The sequence below is a fragment of the Rattus norvegicus genome, chromosome 19 (assembly GCF_036323735.1).
Source record: "Rattus norvegicus strain BN/NHsdMcwi chromosome 19, GRCr8, whole genome shotgun sequence".
Classification (NCBI taxonomy): domain Eukaryota; kingdom Metazoa; phylum Chordata; class Mammalia; order Rodentia; family Muridae; genus Rattus; species Rattus norvegicus.
Genome location: NC_086037.1, coordinates 29055212 through 29073346, shown reverse-complemented (window position 1 = coordinate 29073346; position 18135 = coordinate 29055212). Strand labels below are relative to the sequence as shown.

General features: G+C 42.7%; 1 protein-coding gene across 1 annotated transcript; it reads left to right on the top strand.

Moving 5' to 3' along the window:
* Nucleotides 1-9910: 9910 nt before the first annotated feature.
* Nucleotides 9911-16329, top strand: LOC134483599 (disks large homolog 5-like). Its single transcript, XM_063278833.1, has 5 exons — nt 9911-11786; nt 12853-13012; nt 14181-14324; nt 14957-15119; nt 15835-16329. The coding sequence occupies exons 1-5, from the start codon at nt 11705-11707 to the stop codon at nt 15862-15864; spliced, it is 579 nt and encodes a 192-aa protein (XP_063134903.1). The 5' UTR covers nt 9911-11704; the 3' UTR covers nt 15865-16329.
* Nucleotides 16330-18135: the final 1806 nt, after the last annotated feature.

Genomic DNA, 18135 nt, shown 5'->3' with positions numbered 1-18135 from the left:
AAGAAAAAAAAATCCAATGGTGCTAATGCCTTTAGCCTCAGCATCCAGGAGGTAGAGGCAGGTGGATCTCTGAGTTCAAGGCCAGCCTGGTCTACAATATGAATTCTAGGACAGCCAGAGCTACACAGGGAAACCCTGTCTCAAAAAAACCAAAGAAGAGGAGGAGGACCAAGAGGAGGGGGTTGAAGAGAGGAAAACAGAAAGAAGGAAGGAGAGAGAGAGAGAGGGGAGAGAGAGAGAGAGAGAGAGAGAGAGAGAGAGAGAGAGAGAGAGAGATCCCCCTCACAGGGCGTCAAGCCATTTGGCATTAGTTAATTCCAGGTACACTCAAGTTGACAACCAAGAACAGCAATCCCATTACGTGGTTGTGATCTCACCCTGGTAGGCTCCTGAGTAGGAGGCTGAAGCAGGAGAATTGCCATAAGTCTGATGCCAGCATGAACTACACACGTGTTCCAAGCCAAGCCAACCTCAGCTACAGTTTGAGATTCTGTCTGAAAAATATGAAAGAGAAAGAAAACATAAATTCCTAGAGCAGTGTTTCTCAACCTTCCTATGGCCTCAACCCTTTAGAACAGTTCCTCAAGCTGTGGTGACCCCCAACTACAAATTATTTTGTCGCTACTTCACAACTGTAAATTTGCTACTGTAATGAATCTTTATTGTAGTGTAAACTATCAGATAGGAGACCCTGTGTGGGTCACGACCCCCAGGCTGAGGGCCTTTGCCCTAGAGGCGGTCTTGGCCCAGATTATATAGTTCATATTATGATGGGCTCTCTCAGCGTTTGAAGGTCAAGTATATTCACTTGTACCATCAAAACTTAAAAATTCAGTTGAGCTGCTGGCTGGTACGGTGTGACATCCCCCAGAATACCTTTGCCATTTTGTTCCATGCCTGCCAGCCATTTCATATTGTTGCTGTAACACGCCTGCTGTCACTGACGAAGAGAAGGGACTTGGCTCAAGGACATGCTGACCACACACCTTGTTTTGTTCTGAATGTTCTGTATGCGGTTTGCTAATCTAGAGAAATTCTACACCTGAAGGATTGGTTCTCTGAAGTGGACACAGGTGAAAGGCTAAGGCAGATGTGTGAAGGAACGTTTCACTGAGGCAGACACAGGTAAAAGGATGTTCTGCTAAAGCACACATGTGAAAGGACACGTGATGAAGGGTTCTGCACTAAGAACACACATGCATTGGTCTGCCTTGCATTCTGTAGTTGAGCTGCATTTGTTGGGACTTCATAGAACCACAGCAAAAACCCTTCTGGTGGGCTGTGTAGTTTCTCACTGTTTCCTTGGACTCGTGCTGATGGACAGAGTGATGTCAGCTGAGACAGACACATGTGCTGACATAGGACACACGCTGAGGCCAGGCCCACGGAGGACACGGGATATTGAGAGGGAGTTTGGATGGAGTTATGCTTGCGTAGCTTGTTGGTCTGGGGTCTCTGCTGATCTCTGCTCGCCTGAGAGCTGCTCTTACTGACTGTGTAGCATCTTGGCTGCTCTTTGTTCCCCTTGGACAGCCCTCAGGACCAGGCGCTCCTCTCCGTTAACCATGGCTGCTGTCCTCTTCCTCTCTCCTCTCCATCACACATGTTCTTCCTTTATTCTCTGGCAGCTTCTTCCTCCTTCTTCCCTCCTCATGATCCTCTCTAGCAAAGCCCTCAAAGCTCCCCTCCCCCATCTCTCTGCTGTGCAGCTGTTGGCTGTTGGCTTCTTTATAATCACAGTTAACTGGGAGCAGGGTCAGTTTTTCAGGGTTAACCAGTGTTGAGTTCAACAAATTAGCATTAAAATACAAGCAGCATTAGGCCAATACACTACAGGGGTTTTTGTTTGTTTGTTTGGTTGGTTTGGTTTAATTTTCATTTACCTTTTTACTTGAAATTTTATTTTTCGCTATTTTTTATTAATCGGTTATTTTATTTATTTACGTTTCAACTGTTGTCCTGCTTTCCACACTCCCCTCATCAAACCTTACATCCCATTTCTGCTCAGCTTTGCCTATGTGACAGTGCTCCTGCACCCACACATATCCATCCCCACCTCACACCTCTAGGATCTGCATTTGGTGGGGCAATAGGCCTCACCTTGAACCATAGAGCATCCTTGCATACACTTTGGCTGGCAGTTTGGCCCCTGGGAGCTTTGGGATTAGGGAAAGAAGATCTGGTCAGATATTAAATCCAACGATTGCTGCTTTCTCTTCTTTTTCTGGTTATAGGTGAAATTATGTTTGTGTGCTTATCTTTTTATAAATTATTGAGAGAAGATTAATGTCTTGGTTTTTCTTGGTTATAGTTTAGTTCATTGTCTTGGAGTTTTCCTCCTATTAGCCTCTGTTGTGCTTTCTTACAGAAAAGAATTGTTTAAATTTGGTTTTCTCATGAAATGTCCTGGTTCTTCCTTTTATGGTGATGGAGGATTATGCTGGATATAGGGGCCTGTGTCTGCATTACATCTGCCCAAGATTTTCTGACTTTTAGAATCTCTGTTGAGAAGTCTGGTGTAATTCAGATACGTCTGAATTTATTTGTTACTAGATATTTATACCTTACCCCTTTTAATGTTCTTTCTTGATCTGTGCTTTTAGCGTTTTAATTATTATGTGAATGGAGGAATTTTTCTGGTACAATTAGTTTGATGTTCTGTAGGCTTGTTGTACCTTTATGGCCTTTTCTTTCTTTACCTTATGGAAGTTTGCTGCTATGATTTGTTGAAGATGTTTACTGGATCTATGAACTAGAAATCTTAATTCTCTTCTCTATCTATTATCCTTAGGTTTCAACATTTAATTGTGTCCTGAAATTCTTGGATGTTTTGGATTCAATAAACCATACATGTTTATCTGAGATGGGTGTTTTGTGCTTTGTGGGATGACCTCCTTGACCCCAGGCTGCATGAAGAATCTCAGCTGACAGTGGGGACATAAATTATAAGTATGTGTAGCAAGACCCAGGCCTCTTCCGGGTTCTTAGATATTAAATGAGAACCTCAAATACAGTAGTAATGTGATAGTGTGGTGTGAATCTAGTTACTATTCTCTATTTTGATATAGATGACTCTTTTTGTGTCATGGTCAGCTTATAATGACTAGAAGACCTAAGCTTGAGAATAACCAAAGACTACATTGCTTCTCTAGCAACTGAGCTTTTAAAAGCCCTGGTGTGACAGCAACTGTTGGTGGACATTCTGGATTATTCCTTCTGTACTTTAACTCTCTGTGTCACTTCCACCATCACTAAGTTAGTTCAATTCCATAAATTGGAAATCCAAAACCTGGAAGAAATACTCTTTTTTTTTTAAAGATTTATTTATTCATTTATTATATACAAGTACACCGTGACTGTCTTCAGACACACCAGAAGAGGGCATCAGATCTCATTACAGATGGTTGTGAGCCACCATGTGGTTGCTGGGATTTGAACTCAGGACCTCTGGAAGAGCTGTCAGTGCTCTTAACCACTAAGCCATCTCTTTAGCCCAAGAAATACTTTCTGAATATGATCTGAGATTGGCCATGGAAAAAGGGTAGCTTGAACTGTCCCACCTAGGTTCTGGGCCTGCACAGGCCTGCTCTCCAAAAGAAACCTGTGTTCACAGCTGTTGGCTGGCTAAGAAAGATTTCACGAGACGTGATACACAGCCCTCGGACTTCTGCTCCAGTCATCTGCACAATTTTTCCCGGATGATATCCTCATACCTCCAGCGGGCGGGTGATGAAACTGTCCACTCTCAGCTCCCCTTCAGCCATCTTGTGGGCACCAGACTCTCCTCCCTGCAGCAGGAACAAGGGCTTCTCCATGGTGGCTGCAGCAGCAGTGGTGGTTTGGCATTCTCACCTAGGAGGCCCTATGCCTTTCTACCCCAGTTCCAACTCACCTCAGGCCCGGGCCTTCCCCCCATCCACTTCCCACGGAGCAGGGAGAGCAGCACCCACTAGAAATAAAAGGGAAGCCCTTGGTCTTGCCAAGAGTGAACCCCCAGTGAAAGGGATTGTTGGGGGGAGGACGGTAATGGGAGGAGGATGGGGAGGGAACACCAATAGAGAATGGGAGGGGGGGTTAGGGGGATGTTTGCCTGGAAACCCAGAAAGGTAATAACAATTGAAATGTAAATAAGAAATACCCATTTAATAAAGATGGAGAAAAAAAGAGAAAAGTGTCACACATTTAAAACAGAAGAATATGGACCCTAATTTTAAAGCACAGCTCTGTCAATTAACTAAACCTTTAAAAAACTCAGAAAATCAGGCCAAACAATATTTTCTCGGTTTATGTATCTGTAATGTCGCATAAATAATAATGTCCGTTTCTTGCTATTGTGGAGGGAATTAAATAGTTAATATGTAATCATGGAAATTTTGAAGTACCATCCATTTTTCTGTTCATTAAATCAATCTTCCTCATTTCATTGATCAAGTATGTATGTTTTCTTTTCATAATTACATGTATAATAAAACCAGCATAAAAACCTTCAGAATTGTATAAGCTTTCATTTTAACAAATTAAATTAGTTGTTCTTTGTATTTCTGCTGAACATTTAAATGTTCTTTATATGTCCCAATGCGAGTTTATTAGGTACCTATAAACTTTAAACTCTTTGCCTGAGAGCATGAGTACTATTTAATTATATAGTAACTACACTCAGGCTGTCTTTGTATTAGAACCAATTATATCAGACTCTAAGAAAAATTACTATTGCGTAAAAGTTTGTGTGTGTATGAGTGTGAGTGTCTGTGTGTGTGTGAGTGTGTGTGTGTGAGTGTGTGTGTGTGTGTGTGTCTGTGTGTGTGTGTGTGTGTGTGTGTGTGCAGCACATGACCAAACAACTTTCAGGAGCCATTTCTCTCCTTCTGTCATGTGGGTCCCAGGATGTAACCCAGATGTTTGACTTTGCCAATAAATAATATTACCAACTAAATAAATAAATAAACAAACAAAAAACAAGAAACCAATCCACTTTAAAAGTAAAGGCCAGAAGTTCACAGAATAGTAGCATTGGCCTTACCATATCCTTTCTTTGGGGATGGGAAAATTAATGTTCTGAAATCCATGACTTTCAGGAATTGTGATATTCATGGAAATTCAATTCCTTTGCAGATGCTCCAGTTGTTATGGCCAATTGCTAGAAAGGTCAGCTTAAGCTTGCAGGACCCACACCATCCCTCCCCCGGCCTCCACAGAAAGCTCAAAAGACACTGCCCAGAACTTACTCCACATTCCTGAGAACCACTTTCTATGTCCATCATTTCTTTGAGATGAAAGGTCAGACTCCTTCACCCTAGTCTCTCCACAATCGACATCCCCCCTCCCAAAACACTTCTAAGACTGGAAAACATGTCTTAGGATGTATCTGCCAGACTCGGACTGAGACAATCTAGGGCACTGGTTGTCACTACAACATTGGTGACATAGCACAGGACGCCAAGAACTCTCTAGGAGACAATAGAATGTCCAAGAAGGGACAGCTGATGTCGTGGGGAGCAGACTTTGCCTCCCTGCTAATGTTCTCCCTGTACTGAGCATAAGCTGAGGTGGCCTTACCAGGAGACTTTCCTGGGGCAGAGCCGCTGAGCACCTCCTGCTTCCGAAGCCAAATTTTCCTCAAGGGTTGATTATAAAAACCTTAGTAATTCCTATGCATCTAAATGAATGTTTCCTTCCAAATCCTGCCCAAAAAATGTCTCATCCTAACTCAAATTATCCTTCTTCACCAATATTAGCCATTAAAAATTCCTGAGAAATAATACGAGTTTGAATATGCAGTCAAAATGTTCTCCTGTCTTATTATGTACAGGTGCTTGAAATCACATCAAGAAATAGCCTGCATGGAAGATTGCAACATGGGTGTGTGTTAGGGGAACACCCATGAAGCCTTGTGCTTAGCATTCAATGGTTGCCACAAAATTCCTTAGGAGGAAGACTTGAAATCATTATGGTCCTAGAAACAGTGTGGAGGCCAGTTGGCAGAGGAAAGTGAAACATTAGAGCCACCAGTGAAGGCTCCTGTTGGGCTCTACCTTGGTGTTTCCCTCCCCCCTCCCTGAGCCTTTCAGCCTGCTATAGCAAGAAATTGTTTACACCTTTGACAGCTGCTCTTAGCCCCTGATTTGGGGCTGGGATTTTCCATGGAACCCTTCCTCCCCACTGAGCTTTCCTGCTTCTTGTTTTTAAGAAGCTGTTTATGCCCCTGATTGGGCTGGAACTTTCACCTCACAGACTTGTCCTAATTTCCTGGTTGGGGATTTTCACCTACCTTGTTGTTTTTCCACTGCTTTTGCCTCTGGTATATAAGGAGATCTCAGTAAAGCCTTGGTGGCACTCGCTAAAAAGGGGTGACCCGTGTACGTTTTTTCTTTCAACCCCACAAACCTACACCCGATATTCACACACTGTCCGCGCAGGCACTGACAATAGGTATCACAATAGAAACTAGTAACTAGATTTAACCAAACTATCACATTAATGCCGTATTTCGTGGTATTTTTTTTTTTTTTTTTGCTCTCCTAGAACCTGGAAGAGGCTTGGGGTTTTCTAATCCTACTCATAATTTATTAATCTTCCCAACACTATGTGCTTTGTTCTGTTAATACTAACAGCGGCATCCAATACCTAGGATATTTTCTACTGACATGTGTGACATGAGACAAAACAGTCCCTGTCATCCCTCACCTGAATAAACTTCCTTAGCGGACAGTGTAGTTGGAGGGTCCTTCTTTCCTCTCCAAGATCGAGAAACATTTCCAGTCTTCAGACAAGTGTGTCAGCCATTGTCCAGTGACTGTCTTGAGATGTCCACATTGTCAGCTGAGTGTCATCATCTAGCCTGCCCTGTAATTGTTGTAGATGATTAACAGGGTTCCAGCCCTAGGATTTAATTCAGTGCTACAGTACTTGCCAAATACACTCAAAGCCCTAGCTGCCACCCTAGTCCTGTGTGCTCTAGAGAAAGAAAATAAAGAACCACATTGTCTATCAAGTTTCTCCTCCAATAGAAGGAGAATCTGCGAATCTGCATCTGGTCTTTTAAGTAACTCTAAGCCCCAGCTTCCCCACAGCTCCCTCCATCGATTCCATTATTGGTGCATTTTCAGTAACGCTCACTTTATTTTTGGTGTGCAAAGAATATGCACCATGTCATTAAAGTGTGTGTGTATGTTTGTGTGTGTGTTCATCCATGAACTCACTATAAATTATTATCAGATGACCCAGAAGACCGTGGAGAAACCTGTCGATGTGCATGCAGAATTACGTTACTACTGTTCCATGGCACCTTGCAGGGAACACTGAATTAGTGGGCTGCTTTAATAGAGCCTAAAACCAGGCTATGCATGGTTTTCGGTGAGATTGTGATGTGCAACACCACAACAGAGATCAGCAGAAGCTTCATTTATTCCATGCTGCTGTTACCAAGAGGAGGCAAAGCCTCATCCCATAGACAGTCTGGTAGGATCTGATGAAGGGCAATAAACTCAGGGTTGAAATCAAGCCTTTAGAAACAAAGAGAAAAATACAAAGTCAAGGAAAGCAAGAGCTGTCTTTTTCTTTTCTTCCTCTTTTTTTTTGAGAAGATCCACAAGAGAGACAACCCCTTCCTCAAACTAACAATGCACAAGAGAGACAATACATGACTTAAAAATCAGAAATGAAATGAGGGACATAACAATAGACACCGAGCAAATTCCAAAATCATTAGTTCTTACTCCCGAGGACTTTACGCCAGAAAACTGGAATATATAACCAATATATATTCCAGATAACAATTACCAAATTTAAATCCAGATCTGGGAAGGTATCTGAAAAATACCCCTAAGAAAATAGATACACTCATTAAAGGTTGCATACATTATATATTATATTGCTTTCTTTTTGCATGATTAAACCCCTTCAAGGACATTTAGCTATGTTATAGAAAGTGTTACTTTTAAAACAAAAGGACAAAGAGTGAAATTGAGGAGTCACTGAGAGACACTTCCCAGACAGGATCAAGGAAAGACGGCTGAGAGATGCAAGCAGGGGCTGCAATGCTGCCCTTGAGAAGGAAATGTTTTTCTCACTTTACCTTACTCTATGCTGTACTGTGTCCGTTTTTGGGGAAGCGGCTCTCATGCTCTCTGGGTTATGACAAGTATATTGTGATACTAGGAAGAGGGGTGATTTGCTATACAGATATTTTAAGGAGAAGCCTTTGCTTAGTCTCACTTCTTTGCCTAGTCTTGCCTCAGTCGTTCCTGGTATCATGGGAATAACGATCTTATTATATCTTGCCAAAAGGGAAAGTGAGGTAATGCATATTCATGCCTATATAAGGATTAATAAGCTTGCAGCTGCATGCAGTTGCATCTGCCTTTGCTCTGCATCCCCTGTGTCCTGGTTATTTGTGACCGTACCTGGGCCCCCAACACACTAGATGTTGACACGCATCACCCTTCTCAGTGTCAGGTTTATTTTCTTTCTTTTTTGGAATCTATGATGTGGAGGCGTATTACAGCAACAATATGAAATAGCAGGCGGGCATGTATGAAAATTGCTGTGTTTAAGCTAGGTGTGGGGACAAGTCCTCAAAGGGAGCTGTTAAGATGGGAAACAAATAATGCATTTGTTGCTGGAATTGAGTTGCCTCAGCTGTGTTGCTCTGCCTGCTCAGTGTCCATTCAACATCACTCTGTTTCTACAGAGGAACTCAAGGTTTGCCCCAGCTGCCTGTGAGCTGTGATATGGGCAGAGAAAGGCCAGGACACAGTGGTGATTTCCCACTCCTCAGTTATGCTGAATTTTCCACTACTGTACTTGTATACACAAGTCCAGTGTGGTCAGTTATTATAGATATTTGTCATTTCTTACAGAGGGCAACTATGATTGCCTACACCCAATTCTATAAAAAACAAAACTCAGGAAACCTGGCCCTTGGCAGCAATGAATCAAGAAATATCTAGGATGGTGGGGCATGAATTCTGCCAAGCAATGAACTCAGATAGGTGGGGTTGTGAGGAAGATGTATGGTTGAATAGCCCAATAGATTCACGTTGTATCATCTTGATTTAATCTAAGGACAAAGAAGTGCAGTATCTCTGATGGCTTTCTTCTAACCCCTTGAAAGGTTCACTGGGGTTTGACCTCAGTTCTTCATTCTTCTTGCTGGGGCAGCAACACTCAGGGAAGCTTGAGATTGCCATAGGCACAGTATTAGGCTAGAAATGCTGAGTAGGTGATAATTAGTTGTTCAGATGGTGATTCCCATTTCATTTGTTCTTAACGTGGACCTAAGGAAAGACAGATCGAGGTCCTTAGAATACAAAGATCATTTCCAGTTCTTTTCTACCTTTCCTGAATGAAAGACTGGTTGGCAGAGAATGGTAAAAATTCAAGAATTGGTAGATGATGCTTTGAATGAAGGGTGTGTTTCTGTGCTGGTTTTAGACAGGTTCTCAATTACCCCATCTTGTTCTCTACGTTGCTCTTCAGGTTCACTTTGAGCTCAAATAAAGCTGCTTCCACTTTCCAACAGGTAGTCTTACAAAGGGGCCTCCAAGGACTGTGAGGACAGCATTAGCCAATGAGAGCTGAGGTGTGTAACCCACAACTATAGCTTTATCTGAAAGACCCTCAGACAGAGGAGACTCTCGCTCCAGTCCTGAGGACAATCACCACCCCATGAACACACAGGACTCAGTCTTGATGTAAAAACAAGAGGTTTACTTTGGGATACCAATGCACTGGGGCTCGACACGGTCCACACGCAGGAGGGATGTGATGAGCCTCGAACAACAGAAATGTACAGCTTAAACAGTCATTTACGATCACACAGTTTCATTAGCTCAGCTATTTCGGTGCCAAGGATAACTAGGCAGATGTTTCTCATACTGGAATTCCTGGGATAAGGCCGTAACCACATCAATGTAGCTATTTCTGTAGGAAGGACGTCTGACTTGATATATGTTTTCTTATCCTGGGGTTCCCAGGACAAGGATCAAGGATATCTGTCTTGGCAGGTGTTTCTCTTCTGGAGTTCCCAGGACAAGGTTATAGCGATGTCAGCCTATAGCACAGCTGCATTCAGTACCAAGGACATCTTACTTCTATAGTGGTCAGTCAGCTTCCCAGAGATGTTTCCTGTCTTGTAATTGCCCTGCAGTAAATATGTTCTATACCCTCTGTTCTTATGGTCGGGCAGCTTCCTAGAGAGTGGGTGGGAATGTGCTTTCTGTACTTTCTGGTCTATTGTCTAATGTCACGGGGCTAAGTGAGGGCCAGCTTAAAGGATTCTCATTCTTAAGAAATGGCTGTACTGATATCAAACGGGGATCTTTCATATCCACTTTCTTCCAAGTCTACCAGCCATCTCAGATTGTTGCTGTAATATGCCTGACAATCAAGGACACAGAAAAATAACTTGATACACAGCAAGGACATGGCAATCATATCCTGTGTCGTTATGTATGCTCTGGATGAGGTTTGTTAAAATGACAATATTGCACAAAGCTTTATATAAGACCCATCAAATTAAGGGTCACTATGCACTGTCATAGCTAAAATGGCCTGGTCAGAAGCGACCACTGGATCACTCTTCTGTAACTTCACATGAGAGGCTTGTGCTTTTTGTGTTTTTTTATTTTTCTGTTTTTTTCTTATTTATTTATTTATTTATTTATTTATTGCTTTATATGTTTTCCGGAAGATAGTTCAAGTCATGGATCTGCCCCCAAAATCTGAGCTTTGCTACTAATACTGTAAACAGTATTAGTGTATGCATTCAATAAAATAACTGGTTTTTTTTTTTAGTACGATAGATGCTTTTGTGTTTTGTGGGGTGATCCATGAAACAGGAGTGAAGATGCTTGTTTCTTACTCTGTCCACTGAGTTATGTCTCTAGGCTTGTCCTACTCCTTTGGCTGCATCCCCCCCCACACATCTGCTGACTATTTTATTTTTCAGATGAAATCACACGTTATAGCTTAGAGAGGCCTGTAAGCAATCCTACTTTGGTAACTTAAGTGCAAAGAGGAGAGCCCCACACTCAGCCTGAGGGTGCATTCACTGGTGGATCCAATATTTCAGTTTCCTCTCCTAACAGATCACCACATTGTTGCCAGGACCATAATGAATGCAATTCTTTCTCCTAAAGAATCTGGTGGCAACTGTCAAATGTTAAGCACAAGGCTTCAGGTTGTACCTATAACACACACCCACATTACAACCTACCCTACAGGCTATTTCTGGGTTTGATTTCATGCACCTGCACATGATGAGACAGGAGACCTCTTTGGCTACTTATAGGAACTGGTGTGATTTCTCAGTAATCATTAATGGGTAATATTGCTGACTGAGGAGAATTTGAGGTAGGATGAAACATTTCTGTGCAGGGATTGGGGAGGAAGCACTCATTTAGATACATAGCAATGACTTAGGTTTTTCCAATCAAGCCTAGAGCCAAATTTGGCTTTGGAATCATGTGGTGCTCAGTGGCTATGCCACAGGGAAGTCCCCTGAAAAGGGCACATCAGCTTTTGCTCAGTACAGGGAGAACATTAGCAAGAAGGCAAAGTCTGTTATCCATGACATCAGCCGTCCCTTCGTGGACATTCTATTGTCTCCTAGAGACTTCTTGGAATCCCTGTGATGTCACCAGTATTGTTGTGACAACCAATTCCCTACTTTTTCTCTTAGTGTCCAAAGGATATATCCACAGACATGTTTGCCCGTCTTTGTAGGCACTTTGGGAGAGTTGATGTTGATAGAGAAGAGTCTAGAGTGAAGCAAACGAAACCTAAAGGTAATGATGGACACAGGACATGGGGAATGTGGAGTAAGTTCTGGGCAGTGTATGTTGAGCTTCCTGTCAGGGGTGTGTGTGGGGGTCTTCTGCTGGCCTTCTTAGTAATGGGCCACAACCACTGGAACATCTCCACAGATATTGAATTCCATGATTATCACAATTCCTGAAAGTCAAGGTTTTCACATCATTAGTTTCTCCATAACCACATGGAGGATATGGCAATGCCTATGCTATTATTGGGTGAACTTCTAGTCTTTACTTTTACAGTGCATTTGGTATGTTAAATTGATATAATAACACCATCAGGAGGCATGGAGGGTATAACTTTTCTGAATTAAACAGGGCATCAATGTACTTCACTTTCATTGCTTCTTTAAATTCAGTGAATATCTGACAGTCGTAAGAGGGAGAGAACTGTGCTCCTGGCATGACCTTATATTCTTAGAACTCCTCTGAATACCTCCGGGTGACGGGGCCAATCTTACCTTCATATAATAGAGGTTCTGTGTGGCAGATATTTTTCTACAGTAGCCAAACTATATGGAGCAGGTAGAGAAAGAGCCTGTAACCTATTGGCACTTCTGGGGCATTTGTCATTTCAGTAGGGGGAATTAATAAGTCTGTTGACCATGTCCTCCCCCTACATGACTTTTTAATGCAAAGTTATTGGACTAGAGTAACAGTGTAGGATATCTGAGTATCCCTGATCAATCAAGTCATTGTGGATGCTGAATTGATGATCTGACTTCTGAAACCAGAGGGGTGAGGGTCCTGAAACCAGGTTGTAGCCTGCTTACCTGATAATAATCCTGGAGAAGGCATCTCTCTGGTACTTGTAAGCCTGTGTGGACAGGCATGGGGAACACCTGGCTGCTTACATCTCTTGGTCTCTATATAGTAGTGGGGGAACTGTGATCCACTTAGGATGCCTCTTACACATAGACCAAACTCCTTGCAGTGACACTGGCTTCCAAGCATGTTCTCCTGTTTGGACCTCACTGTGCTCTGTGTATGCTCTATGCATTCGCCCCATGCGGGTTCACTTGTGTTCTTCTACCTACAGAGGCCCGCAGACAGACGTCATCCCCTGAAAATGTCCTAAACAAGGTGCAGGCCAACGAGGAAGAGGAGAGGCTGAATAGAGAACTGGAGCTAACTACCAAGGAGAGAAATGAGCTGACAGATCGCCTCCTTTATGTGACAGGGGGATCCATGAGTAAGAGGTATGCATTGCTCCAAACAAAGACCTTGTTCTAAACCTCATCTCCCATAGAGAGGAGATTCAGAACCTGACCCTTACTGAGCAGTGAGATTGAAAATGGACTCTCTGATTCCGCCTGTTGAAAATCTGAACTTGTGATCTGAGTGAAGATTTCAGGGATAAAGTCACTGGAGCATGAGTTCCCAGTGTACAATTTGATAGCCCTTGACAGGTGGTAGCTTTGCAAGGTTCTAGGTGCTGTGAGTTTGTGGAGAGTGTTTGTACTTGCTAGGAAGGTGACTGAACGCTATCATCTCATGGCAGCACCCTTAGGTAACAGGTCCCACATTGTTCATCTCCATGCTTAACTAGAAGGCCTGAGGCTCAGGCCTGTTCTTCTTGTCTGTGTGCCTTAAACACTGAGACAGTAATGGTGCATACATTTCTACTGATTCTCATTGTGCTCTTTCCATGTTTGTCTCTCTTTCTCATTCTCTGAGTCTGTTTACTTTTCTTTTCTTGTGGGTGTGTCCCAGTTTGTGTGTCTGTGTGTGCACAGGTCTGCATGCCTATGTACAACTTTTATATGTTTCTATGTCCCTGCACACTTGGAATTTAGGGGTCTGTTTTTTGACCTCAGGATTTACCTTTATAAGAGTTTCATGGAGGTGTAAGTGCGTTATTTTGGAAGCCCCACTTTCAACAGCACAGTTCTTTGCCTGTGTGGTCACATTTGTCTATACATTTGTATGCCTTGGGCAGATTATAAGTTTGTGGCAATATCTGGTCTCATCTCCAGAATTATGTGTACTGTCTGCCTCTAGAATATTAGTTATTCGGCTTGTAGCATTCCACTTGTCAAAACAGGAAAAATGAAATCAGAGGTTTCTGGATGTATGTGTGTGTGTGTGTGGTTGGGTAAGCTCTGTGGCCTAGGCTCTTGACCGCATAACAGGTTTGAATGCAGATCCAGCCCTCCTGATTGAAAAAAGTGAGCCAGGGAACCCTTTATCTGGGTGCTTAGCTTCTGTTGTCCTGGGCACACAATTCCAAGTTTCTGAAGCTGAAGAAGATCCAAATATGTAGAATTCAGAAAGTGTCCTTCCAGGGCTGGGGTAGTACAGGACACAGCCTGAGTTCATATAATCCTAAACCTCGATGTTCATTGGGTTCTATCTTCCTGGGGCCAGCCCCTACTTCAGGCCAAATCCATTTTATGAAAACTTGAAGATAAAGGAGAAAGAGGTCATGTCATTACTGCACAACTTAGACACAAAGAATATTGAACATCGTGAGAAATTTCAGGAGCTCAAGAAGGAGATTAACTTCTATCGGTAAGTACTGGTCAGAAGGGCCCATCACTTGTGGAATGGCCATGTCTGACTCTCTTTGTTCTGGACCGGGGGGTCTGCAGCTCTGGGCCCATCTCTTCTGCTGTTTAAATATCACTGTGCCGTGGGTCTTTTGGACTCAGTTTCAGTTCCATAAGAGACTGTCATTTATCACCACAGTGTCTATGCATCTTTAGAAGGCTCTGGATAGAACTACACAGATTCAGGCATCAGAGTGTTATTAGGCCAACCTGGGCCTCTGGGGTCATACCAGGTTTAACAAAGCTCAATGTGTGGACCACATGGTTAGCATGACCTCCCTTGGTTCTACTGTCCTCTTGTGGTTGTTTACTGCCTACTAATTGATGCTGTCCCGATGCATTGGGCTCTCATGGGTAGTTGTAGATCCCTTGTTCTTTTGGACAGACATGGACTCTTATTCGTGCTTGGGTCACAGAAACATTTTATTCTTCCCTGGATTGGCCGTTTGCTGTTTGTGCAGCAGCCTTACATGTATGGAGATGTATTCTATGAAGTCTTTATGGGAATCTGGGTCCTGGTGGAGTTTGTGGGATTTGGCAGTTGGAATGGGAGGAAGAGGATTCAGTATCTTACTATGCAGAGTGTGTTTCCAGCAACCTGCACAGCCGGCTCCTGATGGACCAGGCATGTATGAAGAAGAAGTTGGTCACATTGAAGCAGGAGAGCAAGGAGGTACAGCGATATTTGTTTGAGTTGAACCCGAATGATGAAGACGAACAGGAGAAGACCAGCAACCTCCAGACCCAGCAAAATGTGGTAGGAACAAGCAGCTGAGTCAGATTAACAATGTCTGATACCATTTGCCTATTGGATACATCTTTGCTTCCCCTATCACCTTTCTAATCTCCCCACACCCAGTCAGTCACCCACCTCATGTGATAGAGTTATTCATTGCTCTGTCTATGCACAAGTATTCTGGGATGTTAACCACTCTTCAGAAACTGAATTGTTGGCAATTATACTTCTCTGCCCTTTTTGTAACTGCAGTCCAGAAATGGTGACAGAGGAATAACATATCACATGACTGCATCTCCCTATCACAGATTGGATGCTATGAAGAGTTTTGAACGAGTTCTTGGTCGTGTGACAAAGGTCATACAGGGGTCATGTGATGGTTGGAAGCACCTTGTAGGGATAAGAACCAAGTGCAAATGGCAAATGAGTCCTGGTCATTGGCTTTGATCTGGGTATCATGTGGCCATCTCCTTTCTTCCTGCACCCCAATTAGGTCTCTCCCCATTTCCCCATTCTTGGTTTGCACTGGTAGAGTCTGAGGAGCAGCTTGTTCTCCCACAGTGCTGTGAGGGTTGCTGGTGATGTTCCTCAGCCTGCAGTGATATCAGCAATGATTTCAGTGAAAAGATCAGTGCTGTCTGTCCAATGCAGCTGAGGGGACAGAAGGCAGCAACTTGACAGCTGGTATGCATGTCCCCACCAAATCAGTGTCTTAATAGCTGCCTTCTCCTCCCAGGTCTCAGGAACTGCAGGAGACATGGCATAGCATGGATCCCAGGAAGACAGCCCCCTGAGGAATGAGTTTCTCTCTCAAGAGTTCCCTGTGACGACAATCCTCACAGTCAAAGACTTTTTGGGGGAATATTCTTCTTCTCAGATAATTTCCTCAATGTATAGAGACCCTAAATTTATGTATCCGTATGCCAGCCTATCTCCTTGAGGTCTTTCTCCTTTCTCATACCGACAACACCATTTGAGAGACAACTGAGGGGACTACCTTGACATCTCACGTCCTAGAGGAGAAACAGCACTACAACTGTGTTTCTAAATGTTCATTAAGAAAATGCTGTTAAGAAATGTTTTTGGTTATGATTTTCATTGAAGTTTTCTTTTTGTTATTTCATAGTTATATATTCTTGTTACTGTTTTTCATTTTTATACCATTTTAGTTGTTCATTTTATGCCTGTTTTTTGTTAAATGTATTCCTTATGAATAAAAATTGATTTGTAACTCTTGACTCTTAAGACCATCTTATTCAAGGGTCCTTTCCCCTCCTGTAGACTTAGAACTGACAGCTATATATATAGAACTTTACATGGTCCAGTGAATTCAAAGCCACCAAGGGGTACACAGTGTGATAGTGTCTTTTGTGTGGATAATGTGACTTTTTTTATGGACACACACTTTATGATGTAATCACTGCCATACTGCATCCATGCTGTCATGTCTTCTGCTCATCCTAGTCTATATCAGTCTACAACACACATTCCTTATTGACTGTGTGCACCAGATATTGAGTAACACACACTCATGCCTGTAGAGCTGCAGAAAAATGACAACTTTCACAAAGGAATATAGAATAATCCTAATGGAGAACCATGTGCCTCAGTTTTTCTTACAATACAGCATTAGTATTAAACCACAAAGATAATGACCATCAACGTCATTTTGGGAAATAGGTTTTTATAGGTGCTGTTTCACTTGATCATTCATATGCTGTGTTTTTTATTGTTGCTGATTATATTTATTTTTATCATTTAACTCAATGGATCTTTTTTTTTTCAAATGTATCTGGGCCACTCCTGAGTGCATATCCCTCATGATCCAAAAGAGGGAATAGCATTCCCCATTGTAGATGATTGTTAGGGACCATGTGGTTCTTCTGAGAGAGCAGCAGATGCTCTAACCTGTGATTCATCACCACAGCTCCTGTAGGTAGCTTTTGTCCGTCCAGGGCATGTGCTATACTAGATGGACACGATCACCTTCAATTAAGGAGAGAGATCTCTGGAGATGTGTATGTACAGGTGGTTGAGCAGTGCCTGCTCAATGTGGCAGCCTGCTAGGCATCCACACCGGGCTCTGGTGCCTCCACTGCTCATTGTGCATTCAGGATCACCCTCCAGCATCACTCGGTTTCAATTCCAAACTGATCTTTCACTTACTATCGATGATTATATACATTAAGCACATCTCTTGAAATACAGAAGAGACTAGCATCCTTCTACAGGCCAACTTGGCATAATGAATTCTTTTGATAGAAAGCAAGATAATTATCTCAATCTATGCAGCTTAGGGAGGACCTCAAGACCATCCATAGTGAATGCAGACTGCAGCTGTGACCACATGTTTCTTTTCCAGAGCAGGTCTGTGCAAGCCCAGGACTTAGGTGGGACAGTTCAGTTTCACCTTTTACATGGAAATCTGTGATTGTATTGAGAAAGTATATGTTCCACGTGCCTCATTTCCAATTTATGGAATTAAACATACTTACTGTGAGTGGAGGTGACTCAGAGAGATAAAGTGAAGAAGAATAATCCAGTATGTCTGCAAACAGATGCTGTCCCATTAGGGCTTTTCAATGCTCAGCAGCTGGAGAAGCAAGGGAGAGGCATTGGTGACTCTCAGGCTTAGGTCCTCTAGTCATTGTAAGCTGAGCATGACACAAAAAGGGTCATAGGTATCACACTAGAATCTAGTAACTAGATTTAACCAACCTATCCCATTAATGCTATGTTTGGTGGTAGTTTTTGCCCTCTTAGGACCTGGAAGAGGCTTGGGGTTTTCTAATCCTACTCATAATTTATTATCCTACTCAACACTATGTGTTTTGTTCTGTTAATTCTAACAGCGGCATCCAATACCTAGGATATTTTCTACTGTCATGTGTGACATGAGACAAAACAGTCCCTGTCATCCCTCACCTGAATAAACTTCCTTAGAGTTCAGTGTAGTTGGAGGGTCCTTCTTTCCTCTCCAAGATCGAGAAACATTTCCAGTCTTCAGACAAGTGTGTCAGCCATTGTCCAGTGACTG

Bases quoted from the DNA above. Each gene is read 5' to 3' on its own strand.
- LOC134483599 (XM_063278833.1), top strand. From the start codon at position 11,705: ATGTTTGCCCGTCTTTGTAGGCACTTTGGGAGAGTTGATGTTGATAGA. The intron at 11,787-12,852 runs GTAATGATGGAC...TTCTACCTACAG, and splicing joins GAAGCAAACGAAACCTAAAG to AGGCCCGCAGACAGACGTCA. The intron at 14,325-14,956 runs GTAAGTACTGGT...GTGTGTTTCCAG, and splicing joins AAGGAGATTAACTTCTATCG to CAACCTGCACAGCCGGCTCC.